The 18786-nt window shown below is 34.1% G+C and overlaps 1 protein-coding gene across 2 annotated transcripts; it reads left to right on the plus strand.

The window, feature by feature from the left end:
• The first annotated feature begins 14009 nt into the window (after positions 1-14009).
• Positions 14010-18098, plus strand: LOC113772073 (caffeic acid 3-O-methyltransferase-like). Of its 2 annotated transcripts, none has more exons than XM_027316611.1 (4): positions 14010-14580; positions 16082-16392; positions 16781-16845; positions 17667-18098. In XM_027316611.1, exons 1-4 carry the CDS (start codon positions 14129-14131, stop codon positions 17961-17963), a joined length of 1125 nt encoding a protein of 374 aa, XP_027172412.1. In that variant the 5' UTR covers positions 14010-14128; the 3' UTR covers positions 17964-18098. The 2 variants fall into 2 exon arrangements, with proteins under 2 accessions (XP_027172412.1, XP_027172413.1); XM_027316612.1 differs by having other exon boundaries at positions 17642-17760.
• The last annotated feature ends 688 nt before the right edge of the window (positions 18099-18786 follow it).

Below are 18786 nucleotides of genomic sequence, written 5' to 3' on the forward strand. Positions count from 1 at the left end.
CTTTCCAATACTTTGACTACCAAGAAGACATCGTTTGCATAAAATAGATAAGTCTTTCTCGTTCATGTGTCCCAATCTCATATGCCATAATTTGGTGAAATCAGAATCGGACAAAGTTGATGTTGAAACAGCAGCAGTACCTGTAACAGTAGATTCCTGCAAAATATACAAAATACCATATCTGTGTGCCTTCATAACAACAAGAGCACCTCGAGTGATTTTGAGAACTTCACCTGCACCTGAATACTTGCACCTAATAGACTCAAGAATGCCCAAACAGATGAGATTTTTCTTCAAATCTGGAACATGTCTAACATTTGTGAGTGTTCTCACAATACCATCGTACATTTTTATCCGGATTATGCCTTTGCCAACAACTTTATAAACGGCATTGTTACCCATTAAGACAACTCCACCTTCAATTGATTCATATGTTGAAAACCAGTCCCTATTGGGACACATATGATATGAACAACCCGAATCTATAATCCATTCATTGTTAGACCTAATTATTTTCCGTTGCATGGAAAATGGTTACATCATTCTCATCAACTGCAATACTAGCCTCGGTGGTCTCACTCTTTTTCTCCTTTTGCTTTTCTTTATTCTTCAATTTAAAGCAATCAGAGATAACATGGCTTTTCTTTTTACAATAGTTGCACACCACATTTTTATGCCTGGATTTAGATCTACTTCTATTTTCTGTATTTCGCTTTTCAGATCTACCCTGAACAAACAAGCCATCGGCTTGACTCTCACTAGTTTCCCCAGTAATATCCCTATATATCTGCTCTTTAGATTTTAATGCAGATTTAATTTTCCGATACGAAATTGTTTCCTTTCTATAAATCATAGTATCACGGAAATGCTTAAAGGACTGGGGAAGGGAATACAAAAGTAATAGGGCCTGATCTTCGTCATCAATTTTCGAATCTATATTCTCCAAATCCATAATAATGGAATCAAATTTATCAAGATGGGAGAGTATAGAAGTACCTTCAGACATCCGAAACATATACAGACTCTGCTTCAAATATAGCCGATTCTCAACTGTCTTCTTCATATACAAGGCTTTCAATTTATCCCATTTAGCCTTGGTTGTAGTCTCCGTTGCTACCTCACGTAATACCTCATCTGAGAGATTTAAGATTACGCTGGATCTGGCATTCTTATCCATTTCGACAAAATCCACATCCTTTACATTTTCTGGCTTGTTCTCAATTCCTTGAATTGCCAAATCAACTCCGTCGTGTATCAGAATGGCCTCCATCTTGAGTTGCCACATGTCGAAATTGACATTCCTGTCGCATTTCTCAACAACCGTCTTTGTTATTGTCATTGTTGCCACAAAATCTGTAACTTGAAATTTGTCTCAAAAAACTGGTCAAACAAATATGCAAGACTCGTAAGCGGGCCTTACAAGGTAAGCGGATCCCACGGATAAACGGGTCCAGCAGGATGAGTGGGCCCACGGATAAACGGGTCTCACGAGATGAACGGGTCCCACGAGATGAACGGGCCCACGAGATGAACCTGTCTTACAAAATATATCAACCAACTCTGATACCAGTTTGTTAGGACTGACCCAAGAATAAACAAACTAAAATTAGAACAAAGTAGGCGGTATAACCGACCATATAATGTTTAGGCGGTAGACACCAACCATATAATATTTAGGCGGTAAAACCGACCATATAAAAGGGTTGTGGCAACCCAATAAAGACAAATAACAAAGCAAAATAAAAGACACAGAAATTTACGTGGTTCGGTCAAATTGACCTACGTCTACGGGTGAGGGAGGAGCAATATTTCTACTATAAAGAAGAAATACAAAAGCCGTAGGAAAGTCGTTCTTAAGCCAAAATGGCACTTACAAAAGGTTTAGAAAATATTCCTAAACTCAAAATAAGAGAGTCTAAAATATTTGACTACAAATGGGTTAGATGACCCAAGAAACTAATAGTCCATATAATACTCTCTTGAGTGGTGCGTTTAAAACCTTCAATAACCTCTTCTATTTATAGGCTCACCAAAGGAAGCTTTCTGCTGTTGGCTTCGATGTGGAACGAAGCAAAGCATCGGTCAACAATTATGTCCAAATTTGATATTGGATTCCACCTTTTTTTTTTATACTTAAATCACTTGTCCAGATTTATGGTCAGTTATCCTCCATGTTTAGTCAAACAAAGTCCAACCCTGCTCCGAAACCAGTTGTTTGACACTATTATGCAATCAGGATTTAACGTACTTCAATTCAATTACAACGTTGGTGTAACGGAGAGAAAATAACTTGAAGCATAATCTTTCCATATGTACATTTCCATATGATAAAAAGAAATGGCCTCCAAGTATATATGACATGGGTTCTCAATCTAAAAGGTTAAATTACATGCTTGTGTATTGTACCATACATAGACACCCATGTAATTACATCGACCTATATAATTGGAAATACAACCATAGAAAATGTTTAATCAGTTAATTTATTTTTCGGAGTAAACACCCCAGCGTATGGTGGCCGCATTGGGCCTCAACTAATCTGAAGTTAAGCACTGTCGGACCGCTTTGAAATATAATTGAAATACTTCCATATAAAAACTACCCAATTGAAATGTTTAATCTAATCGAATTACTATCAAATATGTTGTCCATCATGCTTATATGTTCATTAACTACCTAATTGATGGATGTTTCCATTAATAGGCATTCTGTAGTATTTCCATGTGCGTTTCTATAACCTATGTATATATATATATATATATATATATATATATTTGGGGCACTACACATGTTCACTTAAAGAATAAGGTGATTACTGATTATTGGATAACATTAAATCTGACCGACATACAACAATTAATTTGGTAATATTCGTACTTATTACCGCTCTGAATGAAAACTGTGATAAAAGCACTCTTTTCGTAACCACGTACTCAATAAGTATGGTATGACTAAATATTTACCACAACAATTGATTAACTGTAGTAAATACCTGCATATAACTGCTGCAGTAGTTTCTCTTATCGCTGCTGAGTTTATATGGTAGCTCTTTAGTCATCGGTTTTTGTGTAGGGTTCGGTGATTGTTTTGTTCTCAGACTCTAAAAGTAGCATGCTGCTACGGCTAACTTTCTCTTGCTTTATGAAAAATAGCTGTGAGTTTTACATTGAACAAAAAATAGTTCATGTTGATACAGAATCGGCAAAAGCAATAAGTTTCGATCTACTGATCATTTTTCCCCCCCTTTTTTTTGCAAGTCTCTTCTTATCATTTCAACTATATTACTGTTATCTTTCTAGATTTTGTTATTGGCGGACTCACGAGTAACCTAATCTTTTTTTTTTTTTTTGACAAAAAACAAAGTTCATCAATGAAATGCTGGAAATCGTCCAACATAATTTAATTTAAATTACAAAAATCTACACTAATGGCAGGTTAAAAAATGCGTTAAAAATAATAGATTTATAATTTAACAGATACAAAAGGTCTAAAAATTTATGACCAGATTTGACAAACACAAGAAATTTTAAGATTGTCCTTTTATAAGATAATTTGTTGCAATTCTTTTCTGTGCATGTTATAATTACCAGATCTACTAATCAACTATTTTAAACTCTAATAATAAAGATGGGATCTGTCAAAATGGACTCAAGATCTAAACATCATTAAAGATATGATATTTATATCTAAAATAAATTTAGATCTATCAAAAAAATGAAAAAAACTTCACAAAATCTCACTGGGAACTATAGGAAATTCTCATTAGGAATTTTTAGGAGAAATAGAGATTTCTTACTAGGAATCTGTAGGACAAAGAGCGATCTCTAACTAAAAATTCTTAGGAGAGACTTTATTAGCAAAACAAAGTAAAATCAAAATCTGTTATTGGTCTCCTTTCCAATGAACAAGGTCTTCTGACAAGAGAAGAAGAAGTAGAAAAAGTTGGAGAAGAGGAAAGGTAGAGAAAGTACAAGTGCCCTGGTCAATTCAAATGGGTTTGGAAAACTTTTAATTTGGCAAACATTTGTTTCCAGAAACGCTCCATTGAGGGAATGCATCCTTTGATTTTTTTTTTTTGAATATTTATTTCTGAATAGAAGCATTCAATAAATGTGATTTATAAAGAATGTATTAATCGAAGAGTAAATCTTATATATACTGACAGTATATACACTATCACCATTTGATTCATGACATGTGTGTAAAAGTTAAATTTCAAATTCAAATTTTGCATGGTTGTTATTTATCCAACGCTGTCAGTGTATATACTGTCAGTATAGGAAAGATTAATCCTTAATTGAATGTGATTTTTTTTTTTTAAAAAAAAAACTTTTACTATTTAGGAACTCTTTTAGAAAAATACCATTATTTGAGAATTTCCTCACCGTTCATGTGATGTATACTCAAAAAAAAAAAAACTTTTACTATTTAGGAACTCTTTTAGAAAAATACCATTATTTGAGAATTTCCTCACCGTTCATGTGATGTATACTCAAAGGAGGAGCCGGATAGCCTTAGGGGTGGGCAATTACCCCCTGCCTCCTCCCTCCTCCCTCCTCAAGCTTGAAAGTTTTCAATTTTGCACTGTATTTGTGCCTAAATTTTATGAAAGTCCTCAATTTAGTTACATTACATCCCTCAAAAAATTTTCTCCATGTATGAATGTTCTCAAAATTTGTGAAATGGCATTGACCCCCTGAAGAATGAAATTTTACGGTGAAGACAATTACCAAACGTATTTGACGCACTCCAAATTAAACATGGATGTCAGTTTAACAGAAAAAAGGTTCAAACATTGTAAAACTAACTACATAGGGTATTCTACATAGCAAACTTAGGAGAACAATTTAAACATACAAGATATAAAATAAACTGCAACCAATATTTGTTTTGGCTCTGCCACTTTCCAACCCCCCCGGGGTACTTATAGGATCTCAGTTTTTTTTTGCACTTGAACTAGTTTTTAATTAGATCCAACTAGTAAAAAAACATACACAAATATGTTGAGCTACATTAGTTCTTCTAGATGAAAGATATATCAAAGCATCAATATAATCTATTGTATCATTAATTTTTCAAACCTGTTATATTTATCTATTTCAGATCTGTATGTATCTATGTCACATTAAATTTGATGTATTTTTTGCTATTAGTACAAATTTATTGAATGAAATAATCTTTTCTATAAAAAAAATAAGATTTCAAATCATTGATACATGTATATTGATGGTATTTAACTGGAATAGAACACCCATAAAAAATGTATGCTTTGAAAATGTTTAGAAAAAAATGAATACGAACTGAAGATAGAAGAGATTCCAAAAATTGGCAACAAAAGTATAATAGAACCATAGCAAAAGTAGAAATATAAACCAAACTTTTGCTATTTATTTATGTTGCCACGTGGCTTTAGTGTGATTGGTTGGTTTTATTAAGGTGGGCCATGTGGGTATGAATTCTTTATTAGTATTAGTAGAAGTTTTTGTATAGGATACAAGTACTAAGTCTGGCTATTTGCATTTGATATATTATGGCTCTGTTTGGATTAACGGTTTTTGGAGGTGTTTTTCAAAAACTGTACTGTAGCTGTGTATATGAAAAACTTTTACTGTAGATGTTTTTTGAATTGTTTTTAGAGGTATTTTTAAATTATATTTTTGAGTATTTTTATAATTTATAATTTTTTTGGGATATTTTTTTTAAAATTTTACGCGACCCACCACTATCCCCTCCGTTTTCCTTCTCCTCTCTCCTTTCTCTTCCTGTCCTCCTCCCCTCTATTTCCTCCCCCCCCTCCTCCTCCTCCCTCTTTCCTCTCCCTTCTCTCTTCTCCCCCCTCCCCTCCTTTCCCCCAACCCCAAACCCTTCTCCCGCTCGCGGGTGGTGGCTGCGACTTTAGCCACCACCCGCGAGTTATATTTTTGAAGTTATTTTTGTTTGTGTATTGTTGTAGCATTATACATGAAAAAATTGTTTTTCAAAAAAATCTGAATCCAAACCGAGCCAAATTGTACAGCCCCATAAAGACATTGCAGTGAAAAACTTCTGTCAGTTGTGTTTTCTTTGTTTTGCGCGGCTGCTTGGTTTTCATCAATAAAGAAATTCTTTGCCTCTATATCGATTTTTCTTGATTGTTTCTGTGGGTTTATGTATGTTTATTTGTTTGGGTCCATCACAAAAAGTGTGGAAAAATAAGTACACCTGATTTGCATATCCAGCAGGTCTTAAATCGTATCGTAAAGAATCAATTTTCTTGTTTGTCCTATATTGGCAGATAGAAATAGTGCAAACCATCCTAATAATGGAAGAAATACTATCAGAAAAAGTTTAACCCCTCTGCTTTTTCGCGCTTTCATACTGCGTCAGTTTGTCATATATTATATTTGGCGAACGTGTTCAACAGATGCGAATATATTCGATCATTGGAATTTCACGTCAGGAACAGACTAGATTCAACAACCATTAGAGCAAATTGACATTTTAATAGTTCCTTAACAACCATAAAAAAAATGTGTTCAACAACCATTGTGCACATCTTATCCATTCCATTTCTTGTGCAAGAAATGAAAAATCAAAAAAAGGAAACTTGTTCTGTACTACCATTGTTTAAAGTGTTTAAATATATACAATTGAAAGAGTATAGGACCATCATTTTCTTTTACTTATATATATATATATAGATAGATAGATAGATAGATAGATATCAGGACACTGGGGAATATGGAAGAGATTTTACATAGACAAACAACATCACGAAAAGGACTATATCAGATTATATATAATTACTAAAGTTTATTGTCTTAGAGTTTCAAATAAATTCGTAAAATGAATATCAGTTTATTTGAAAATAAAGAAAAAATTAATAATTTAGGTTGTAAAAGAAAATATAAATCCCCTCTATAAGACAAGCCTTTTGCTAATCTTTCGACCATAAATGAATATATCAGTTTACCATTCTGCCCAAATTTATAATTTAGATTTGGATCCTAAAGGATCACTAGATTTGTAAAAGTATGATTAGATCACCAAAATTTTGTGAATCTAAGTCCACATCATATAAACTAAAAGACATTTTGACAATTAATTTGAAATTCAAATTCTTATACATCACGAACAAGTTCTAGAATGACTTGTGGAGGTAGTGGTGATTTCTAGGATAACAGATGATGGATGGAGGAGTATGGAATACTGGATTTTCATTATTGTTTGTCTCCTCTTCCCTGTTTTTTTTCCCCTTCAATCTATTCATTTGTTTTTCTTTTTTCATTTTCTTTTTCTTTTGGTAAGATGTAGAGGGGCAATCTTGCACTTCTGAATATTCTTTGGTTTGCCTAGTATAAACGGACGTTAATAAACTAATGGGAAGGGCTGATTCTTTAGATCTATGCACAGTCAAAGGCGAGTGATTGTTGTTTTCCAAATCTCGGGGGCTCAACTTGTATTTTGGCTACAACACAAGGGTGGTAAATGTAATTAACCCAAATTATTTGGATTAATTTTCTATATAATGACAGTGTATACACTTTCATTATTAAAGACAGTATATATACTCTCAATATTAAACGCATGATAATTAATACGAATTTGAATTTCAAATCCAAATTTTATATATGTCTCGTATATCTAATCACAACGGTGTATACACTTTTCAGTGCAGGTAATAGTACTAATTCTTATTATTTTAGTGCAATTTATTTTTTGCAAATTGATTGTAGTAAACATGATTGAGGTAGAAGCACTCAAACTGGCAATATTTTTAGTTTCAATTATATTACAATTTGACAGAAGGTATCTTTCTTTCTGCCCAGGTTATGTTCGATAAATGCCTGTATGAAATGCGTTTGTATTGAGTAGGGTTCTAGCGCCGATGGCCAGATTGATTCCGCCACCGGTGAAAAAGAGAAGATAGAGAGAGTGAAGCAATTTTTCCTTTCTTCATTCCCCTTCCTTTTTTCTTTTAATTCTTTTTTCACTTTGACAAGACCCTTACGGGTTACGAGTGTGCATCGAACCAGTCCATCTCAGAAAATCCAGCAGTAATTGGAAGGGAAAAAAAGATTAAAAAAATCCCAGCAGCAACACTGTTACTTTGATACTTAAGATGATTCCTTAATCGGTATGCATCTAGAAAGTCCAAACATCTGTACACAAAGACATGAATGGTATGATTTTTGGGTTTAATTTTACTAGAGATTACTATTGTACTCACCCAATCTTATTCGTAGGCTGTTGCAGAATGGAGAAATTATTTTTTTCGAGGACCAGAGCAAACTAGGAGTTCTGTTTGAAATGTAATGTTTCCATTAACATCTTTTCATAAGCATAATTAGTGTGTAAATATTTTGTTGAATTCTTCAACCACAGTACTGTTATCTTCCTAGCTATATTTTTGTTCTTGGAGGACTTACAGCTGCCCTGAACCTAACATTTAATTGGGTTTTGGAGACATTTAATTAGGTAATATTGTGCATACTTAATAGCCATGTCAATTTTCTTGTCTCATCACTTATCACTAAACCAAAAAGGGTATAAACGGGTCTGATTAAGGTAAACACTTTAGTGTTTAAAGTTGTTTGATTCTTTTAACGAGGTTAAGATAGCATTTAAATTTGGTTTGTTTTATTTATAGATCCAAGCTCAAACGAGTTTTTACTGAGTTAAACTCGATTCAAGTTCAAGTAGCTTGAAATTTTTACCACTGATTCTAATTTTATGCTAATTGAACCAAGATATAGCCAAAATTAAAAGTTTATCAAACTCAAAACATTGTTCAAATTTGACTTGATTTCAAGAACTAAGTTTGAACAAGTCCTCACCCAGCGATGTAGTTTAGAGTATTGAGTACTTTGGTTAGTCTTTCAACCCTAATTGCAATGTCCACTAATAGCCATAAACTGGGTCCACCACAATATCTTAAACTTTGTTGTTAATTTCTTGAATGACAACTTGTTAACTGACAATGCCTTAAACATGATACTTTTGATCAAGGGCATGTGACGATTAAGGTTGGCTGGGACAAGAAAGTCACCCATCTCTGGAACATTGAAGTCGAAAAATTGATGTATGTCCAAATACACCTTTGCTTATCAGTGGTTTTTGTGGAAAAGTAGATATTTTTCTCTAGATTATTAAAAAGAAAATATTAAGCTTACTCACAGAAGTATAAAGCTTTGCAAGTCCAAAATGAGCAATTTTGATGGACAATCTACGTCAGTGTCCCAAATTCAAGGGAGTTTTGAAATTCCAAAAGTTAGGAATAAGGTGATGGACTAATAATTAATTGAGAAAGTTAATTAGTGATTAATAGGAGTTTGCAACTGTAAACAATAATTAAGTAAAAGGATAATATGAATATCACAGTCCGTAACTTAAATCTTAGTTACAGACACATCCTAACCACAGATTCCTAATTCATGTTTTCAGGTCATCTTGAAATGCAGACGTAACAAATTTCATAGGTTGCAACAGTCAATTTTTGTACAAAAGAGGTCAGTGTATATAAATGTTGATCATTAGAAGAGACACCAACCTCATTAACCCTTATAGAATCCAGTCTATTACCAAAATATTGAATATTAGCGGTCATAAATTAGTAAAAAAAAAATAAGAGAAAAAAATAAAAATCCGAAGAAAATAAATCGAAAAGGCACTAGTCCCCAGCAACGGAGCCAAAATTTGATGGGTGTCAAACCACCAAAATTAAAATTCCTACTCTAAAAACTTAAATTCAACTGTAGTGGTGAGTAGGGTCGTCTCTTCAGGGTCTGCATGATTTATTTCCTTCTAACACAAGAATTAAATGGGGGTTTTGGAAAATTAAAATAAAAAAATCAGTTTAACTAAAAGTAATCAAATGAAAGAAATTTAAATTAAGTCAATAATAAGTAAATTCTAGCCAAAGAAATAACTACGGAAGTGGTTCATACAACTGTTCATCGGTGCAATAATTACTTCATCTATTTGTTAATAAACAGGTTATAGTTGCCAAACACGCGATGATAACCAGCTTTTTCTTACAGTCTCAATGGTTAAGGTACGCCTATTAACTACTTTCCTAGCCAAAAAACAACTCTAGGTATGCCCATAGAATTTAATTTCTTGATTGTATTAAAAACTAGAAAAGCCCTATTCTAATCAATAAACACACTACCGGGGTTTATTTAAATTAGATCATATATTTTTTTAATACAAAACCAATCACGCTAGTCGCCACTAATTTAAGACAATTAAACAATTACAGATTTAACTATCTTAACTAATACTAGATTGTTAGGTTGAATTAAATATCAAATCCTTGATATTCAAATAACAAAACAAGTATGTGAAATTAAATCAGAAAACATGCGAATACTAACGAATAAAAGAAACAGATAAAAATAATTCGATCTGATAGTCGTAGAGAACAAAATTCTTCGTTAACCCTTGACTAGAATAAAAAATTAGCCACTCATCGTTGGGAGGCAATCCGCACAATTTCATTGAAGGAAATACGCGCCTGGCAAAAGAAAAAAACTAAAGAAAAGACGAAAAGCAAAGCGCTCCGTTGTTCTTGCTTGCTGCTAAGACTAGTAGTATCTCCTCTCTTGGGACCACGGACGAACTTTTAAGGTCACGAAAAGCAGAGTCCCTTCTCCTCATGTTACTACTTTTCCAAATAAGTACTACTACTAGTACTAGTACTTCTAATTTCCTATGAAAGAAATATTCCCTAAATTGATAAAAGATAAATCAAATCGTTTTCCAATACAATTTGGAAATATGCCTTTTTAGGTTTTCAACTTGAATTGGGAAACTCTCATGCGTAAATCCCAACTTTTCCGGGCTTGCAGGCTAGCTCTAGGCACGACTACATGAAAAAGGGCTAAGAGTCTTCATTAATCCGCTTGTTGACTCTTTTCTTGCCATATTCCTGAAATTAGCACTAATTGTCAAATATAAGTATAATTCATCAATTATTATAATAATTTGGCCGAAATCAAGGAAAAATATACATAAATTTAATCGTAATTACGCCACCAATCAACGAGTAAGGGATGAGAGGGAGGTCCCTGAGCAAGGGATGACAAGTTAACCTTTGATTGTTTAACTAAAGGGAGGTCTAGTTCACTGCAAATTCGAATAAATCAAACTAATAACTAGTTATTCTTTTGGGTAATTTATGGCCGTGGCTAAAAAAAAAATATATGCCGGTGCCCAAAAACTGTCTCTATCATCCCCAGGCCCTTGGAACTAAGAAAAAATCTCACCTCTATGCCTTTTATTATGTCTGAACTAAGGACTTCCATTTTCTCAGTTCGTACTAGTGAACACTATCAGAAAATAGTGTAAACGTGGCACCAGAAAAGTTCTGTAAATATGGGGGAATAATTTCTTTAGCTTGGATGTTCTGATTTATAGAGTTCTAACCGTTCGAATGTAGTTTCGAGTAGTGAAGTTGATAAACAGAAAATGATCTGGCTCAATATGAATTAGCAGAGAAGTATGGGTACGTATAAAAATTTGTCAATTTGTAATGGCTTTTTTTTATTTTAATTAACCACATAAAAATGGTACATCTAAACAAATGTGTAAGATATCTTAAAAGTGCCGCCAAACCAATGGCCGCCCTAAACCATTGTAGATTATTAAAAAAATCTATGGAGATAAGATAATTGAGAGAGTGTCCCATGCATCGAAATTGATCTCATAAAAAAGATTAATATTATCATTTTTTAAATGTTATTTGAGTGGAATCTTAAAAGTTGGAGAGATCACGTTGTGTACGTAATCTGATAAGGTTACAACTTGACAAATCTTTTTCATAAACTATGATACAATCAATGAATGAGGTAGGCTGAAATAATAAACAGCTTGAATACTTATCTTCACCTACAGCAATGTTTTTTTTTTTTGTCGACACAGGGGTGTCCGGATCAATCCTTACGGGACCCGACTAATCCCCTGCGGTCCGAGTCCGGCGCCCCAACCCGGCCCGAACACGTTAAGTGCGCGGAGAAATCCAGCAGAACGGAGACTCGAACTTGTGACCTCAAGATTCACTGGTGAGAGGCGCTGCCGTTGGACCATTCACACGGGGCCAGCAATGTTTAATTGCATGTTTAGAAAGTGCATTTGGACGAAATCTAATCTAATCCTTTCACACTCCCCATTTTCTTTGTTGATTCGAGATTTGCATTAAAGATTGTTCAAGTATCAATCACTGGTTGTTTTTCTCCTTTGGGCCATGCAAGTAAATTGACAACACTGAAAATTTAAAGACTTGCGTTCAAGCTATCATTTCGTGGCTTTACAATTGGCATCCACTTGATGTCCTATCATGCAGCATTTTTCTACTAATTTAGTTACTATTTTTAGAAGTGATCGAGGGATAGTGGAGTCCATAATTGTACAGAGTGATTAGAATGACCTGGTGGACATCACACGTTTCTGGTTCTTTTACTGTGCGGTCTGCTGCATAGAAGCTCCGGAAAGTCAGTGCCTGGCTTTGATTTCAGTGTGGATGTAGTGCCCTTGGAATCGACAAGAGTGTCTTGACACTAAAAAGCAATAAGAAAGCAAAAAAAATAAATAAAAAAAGAGACACCACTATATTTATGGGATTCAAGAAACTACAAAACACTCAAGAAAGTGTTCAAGAACCAAAACTACCTGATACTAAAAAATAGTGTCCTAAAATATCAGTTTATTTATAATTACTTAAAATTATAGTCTTAGAGTTTCAAATATATTGGTAAAAATTACCATCATTTTTTCAAATTAAAGAAGAAATTAATAATTTAGATTGTAAAAGAATTTGTATATCCCCTCCATAAAACTGGCCTTTTTCTTATTTTTTGATCGTAAACGAATATATCAGTTTATCAAGATATATATAATAATGAATCTGTCCTCTGTTAAAAAATTCACAACCCAAATTTACAAATGCAATTTGGAACCTAGTAGGGTCACTAGATTTGTAAAATTATAGTTAGATCATCAAAATTTTGTGAATCTAATTCCACGCATAAAACTAAAAGATACCTTGGTCATTGATTTTGAGTTCAAATTCTTATATTTCACTGATAATGACTTGAACTTTATGCTATTAGCCTATAATGATAGAAATAAGTAAGTATCTTGATCGTAGACCATTGGTGTCTTTGGATACATAATTTATTTTAGATATTAAATTTGTTGTATTATAAACACATTATCCAACCTTTTTATATATTCAACTGTCTTCTTATTGCACATAATCACAACACAAAAAAGTAGCATGCTAATTATTAAAATATTTTTTAAAATAATTTTTATAAGTCACGTTTTTTTAATGTTTTCATTTCATTTCCTTTTGTCTCTGCAGAAACTGGAACATGGGCTGCTGGGACTTTTATACATATGGTAGTTAAGATTAAAGTAAATTTGAACGGGAGAGGTCCTGTCTTTTACACCTATGATAGGTAAGTTTTTCACTTTTCTTCTATCCCGTTTAATAATGCTAGAAATTGTTAAGTATTTTGATTGTAGAGCATAGGTGTGTTTGGATATATAATTTTTTTCCGAATATTATTTTGATTGCATCATTAAAATGTACTATTTTTTATTTTTTTTAAACTGTTTTTTTTAATCTCACATTAATCGCAACACAAAAAATATAGTGCGGTAATTATTAAAATAATTTATTCAACTATGTTAGTACTTGGAAAGATGTACCAAACACCAAAGAAAATTGGAAAATTGGTATCATCCGGAACCTCCTTCAAAGTATCCTTGAAGCTAATGGGGTTAGGTGGATTGTCATAATAGATCATAGATGAAACTCCAGTGTGAATTGTAGCTTCGCTGCAGTGCACTTGATGGTTACAGCAATAAAAGGTACATTATAGATTTACCAAAAATAATAATAAATTATAATTTTTATAAGTCACGTTTTTAAATTTCTTGCTGCATATCCTTTTGTTTCTGTAGAAACTGGAACGTGGGCTGCTGGGACATTTGCACCAACGGTACGTAAGCTTAGAGGCTCCGTCTCCTTAAATACTGGTACAAGGCGAAAGCTTAGTCACCAGGGCGAATCCACAATTCAGTGAACATAGAGTAGAATCTGTAGTTAGTAGGCCGGTGGGATCTTTTGAAGTGTAGTAGTAATATGGATTCTTTAGCAGAAACAACCAAGAACCAAGTTGTACTAAAAGAAGAAGATGAAGAAGAAGAGCACTTCTCGTACGCCATGCAGCTAGTTACCTCCGCAGCGCAGCCCATGGTGTTGCTTGCTGCCATCCGGCTCGATGTGTTCGAGATCATCGCCAGAGCTGGTCCCGGTGCTCAACTCTCGCCTTCAGAAATTGCGGCTAACGTGTCTTCAGAAAACCCAAATGCCGCTGCTATGCTGGATCGAATGTTGCGGCTTCTGGCAAGCTACTCGGTGCTCACCTGCTCCGTTGCCACCGACGTGGATGGCGATCATGAGATCCAAACGCCGACAAGAGTGTATGGATTGGCGCCGGTGGCCAAGTTCTTTGTACAGAACAAAACAAAGGGAGGAGGTTCACTTAGCTCCCTGCTGGCTTTGCTTCAAGATAAGGTCTTCATTGACAGTTGGTGAGATTTTCACTTTTCTTTTATCCTGTTTAATAAAAAGTAAAAACAAAAACTCCTATAGTTGAGATTGCTCCTTTGCTCTGTTTTAAAACTCGGACCGGACCGGTCAGTCGAACCTGTCGAACCGGGAACCGGCCAGGTAGCCGGTCCGAGTCATATTAAAAAACCGAAAATTTAAAATTCGGTCAAAGCCGATCAAAAACCGGGTTTGACCGGAAAAAAATCGATTTTTCCGGTTCAACAGTAATTTTTTTAAAAAAAATTCAAACTTTTTAATATTATGTTTTGACCCCCTAAATTATTAAAACTTATTGATATACCTCAAATATTTGATACTTTATAAATATTGTCCTAAAATTTGATGTTATTTTTCAATTAAATTCATAATTTTAATTCTAAACTTGTTAATATTTATTAAATAATATAAATTGCTACTTGATTGTTCTAATTTCTTTGTATTTTCTTATTAAATATATTTGAAACATCAAATATATATGAATATACCTTTAATAATATCAATATATTATTAGATATTATATATATAATATTTTAATTTTTAAATAATTTTTATTTATGACGTCATCCGGTTCGACCCCTATCGACCCCCGGTCGAACCCATTGACCCCTGACCCCTGACCTCGGCCGAGTCACTATCCGGTTCGGTTCTGAAAACATAGCTCCTTTGTGGATGCATAGTGCCTGGTCCAAAAGCGATTCACTACCCTAAGAAACTCCATCGACCCCTCTTCTTTTGTTTTAACGTGGAGTAAGAATAGAAATGAACTTGAGGTAGGGATTATTACAATCATGATTGGCCAAGAAAAAAAATGCACGGCTGAGATTATGAGTTGGGAATAATTTTTAACAATATGTGTGGATCCCACCAAAATATATACTGAACTTACACCGTGTAATCCAATTCATTTACATCTTGTTGAAATACACATAACCGGTTAGGAACTGTTCCGGCCGCTAATCCATTAAATATTATCAGTGTCTGGGAACAAAAAAAGAAAAACAAATCATTCCTTTGCTTCTAACTATGCCTTGACCTACAAGTTGTAATTCTAAGATGCACGTAGCCATTTTGTTAGTGATGGTCTTTATTCCTCTGCAAAAGGATTACTTTTAGAGTGATTTTCTTCTAGAATCTCTACTTCAACCTCAACTACCTCCAAAATCCATGATACATGATCTCAACATATATATTCTCAAGAATTTGAATAGTTTTCTCCAACTGTTCATCTGTTTGACAAGACAATTCTTTTGTAAAATATCAAATCCATAGACTATTATATTTAAAGTAGCACACTGATTACTCAAGACAACATTAAACTGATCACGGATTTGATGTTATAGACCTATAATAAATTTTGTTCATAGTTTTCATTGTGAGTTCACGGGTAAACTGTATGGATGCTTTTCTTCCTTGCATGTATTTAAGAACAATTCGGCTTGTAAAAAGGTCTCCATAAAATATGCTTTTGGACCCAAAATTTAGGTACCAATTAGAAGATGCAGTTTGCAAAGGGGGAGATCCGTTTCACAGGGCGCATAGTACACATGCATTTGAATTTCTTGGAAGCGACCCCAGATTCAATGAGGTATTCAACAAGGCAATGATCCACCACACAGCTATCGTCATAAACAGAATGCTTGAACGGTACAAAGGTTTTGAGCACCTCAAAACTTTGGTAGATGTTGGTGGTGGTCTTGGAATGAACCTCAATATAATCACAACTAAATACCCTAGTCTCAAGGGTATTAATTTTGATTTGCCACATGTTATACAACATGCACCAGCCTATCCTGGTATAATTTTTGCTCTTCTCCATTTGTTGCTCAGTTATGTTTGCTCTTTTGCTTCATTACCCTTTAATTAACAAATTCAAGATAGCATGTGAGAACAAATAAAGAAACAGATGCAGACACTTCAAAATAATCTCCGTTAAATTGCAAAACGAATGAGTTAGTTTTGGGGAAGAAAGACACTTACCATCATGAGTTTATAATTTTTTTTTTGGAATTAAAGAAGTTTCAATATGTTGTACGACACACTGTTATACTGAATCACAGGCTTCCACAAACTATTGCTTGAAAAGAAGAATTGTTTATTCCATAATCCACTGCATTAGAATAGGATTTTTTTTTTTAAATCTGTAATCCATTACCTTCTACCCTTAATAAGGTAAATTTGCAGGAGTTGAACATGTTGGAGGAGACATGTTTGAAAGTGTTCCACAGGGGGATGCCATTTTTATGAAGGTAAGTTCAACTTTGAAGGAAATCTTATTAGAAGTCAGTCAGTCACAACAAATGCTATCTTTGAACAATATTCTGCAGATCTTTTCAATCTAATTATGTACAGTCCTTCTCTTTTGAACCATATTATGCAGATCTTCACAGTCTAATAAGTTACCCAACTTCTTATTTGAGTTGCATTTATTTTTACCACTTTAATCAATGAACATTTAGTTGTTAGGCAACAGACGCTTTAACTTTAAAGGTTACTTACACACATGGTTCAAAGACTCGGCCGAGTCGAACCGTCTCGGTCGTTACCGTCTCGGTCTCTCCCGATACGATTCCGAAATACTTGACTCACCGAGACGTCATCGTGAAGGGTTGAAACGGCCGAGTCACACCGAATCATCCCGAGTTAATTTGAATTTTTATTATTTTTACTAATTTTTAATTATCTTTGTTTATTATATTTTTTACAATTTTTAGAATATTAAATATTTTAAAAATTCGCATCTCGCCGAAACCGCGATTGATATGTCGAGACCGATGTAGAACGGTCCGGACCGCGACCGCGACTTTGAACCATGTTTACACATGTATATAACACTCTCTCTAACTTTAGCTATACTATATGGAATTTTAAATAATCAGGAAAGTATCTACAGATCAGGTGAATACTTATAGATTAAGGGATAGGATAATGACACATTAGAAATATTAGTAGTTGAGAGTGATCTATAACTCTCAAGATCATAAAGTCTGTCATCGTCTTATGATGCTTTGTAAAAGGAGTGCCTTTTGTCTGGAATACTCACAGACAACATCCATCAATACTTTTGTAGTGGATACTTCATGATTGGGATGATGATCATTGCTTGAAGTTGCTGAAAAATTGTTACAAGGCTTTACCAGACAATGGAAAGGTAATAGCTGTTGACGCAATTCTTCCTGTGATTCCTGATGATAGTGCACGCGACAAAGCTACTTGCCAAACAGATCTTATAGTGGTGACTCAATATAAAGGAGGAATTGAGAGATATGAAACAGAGTTTCTTGCCCTGGCTACTGCTGCTGGATTTAAAGGCATAAGTGTGAAATGTTTCGTATGTAACTTGTGGGTCATGGAATTCTATAAGTAGATGACTAGTTCATGGGGCATTGTACTTTAAAACCTTAAATGTTGTATGTTGAGTGATTGTTAATGTCATGGTGATCATCTGCGATTGTTAATGTCATGGTGATCATCTGCAATCTACAGCGAGGAAAAAAAACTGCAATAGTGACCTCGTAAGAATAAATTTAAATATTGTTTTGTTTCCGAATATGATAATTATGATGGAGCTAAGGCAAGTATGATTTAGGTGTGGTTGGGTATTGTTATTTTACTTCATCCATGCCTTAGCATACTCCAAAAGACATGAAAAAAAGTTTTCTAATACAACACATTTACGTAAAAGTGCACTATCCTAAGTTCCTAACTATTAAAAGCGCCAAACGCTGAGGAACAGTAAAAGTGGCGTCCTCATGTGATCTGCCGGTTCTTTGGTGATTTTGTGCAGCCTTAGGGGCAATTTCGGCGGGAGGTTTCCCTTGCTGCCTGCTTCTTTCTTTTGTTTTTTCCCATCTCCCATTTGGTGTTTCAACCTGGTGCTGCATGTAGGTTTTTAATGCCCCCAAGCCACAATTTATTTTGGTTTTGCCATGATGAACCACAATTTGTTCCTGTTTTGCCATGGCTTGAGCCTAACATATAAAAAAAAAAAAAATGTGCCCTGGTTTTGGACTGACACTACCTTTTTTAGCCATTAGGAAAATATAAATTTAGATTAACATTTTAGTATGAGTTCCGCTCCAAATTTCTTCTAAATTAGTCACCAAAAAGCCTGCTCCAAATTTTGTCTACACTCCTAACCAAAAAAAATTACAAAAGGTCCTTGTGTGGCCACTTCTACAACACTTTTT

Source organism: Coffea eugenioides, chromosome 5 (genome assembly GCF_003713205.1).
Source record: "Coffea eugenioides isolate CCC68of chromosome 5, Ceug_1.0, whole genome shotgun sequence".
Classification (NCBI taxonomy): domain Eukaryota; kingdom Viridiplantae; phylum Streptophyta; class Magnoliopsida; order Gentianales; family Rubiaceae; genus Coffea; species Coffea eugenioides.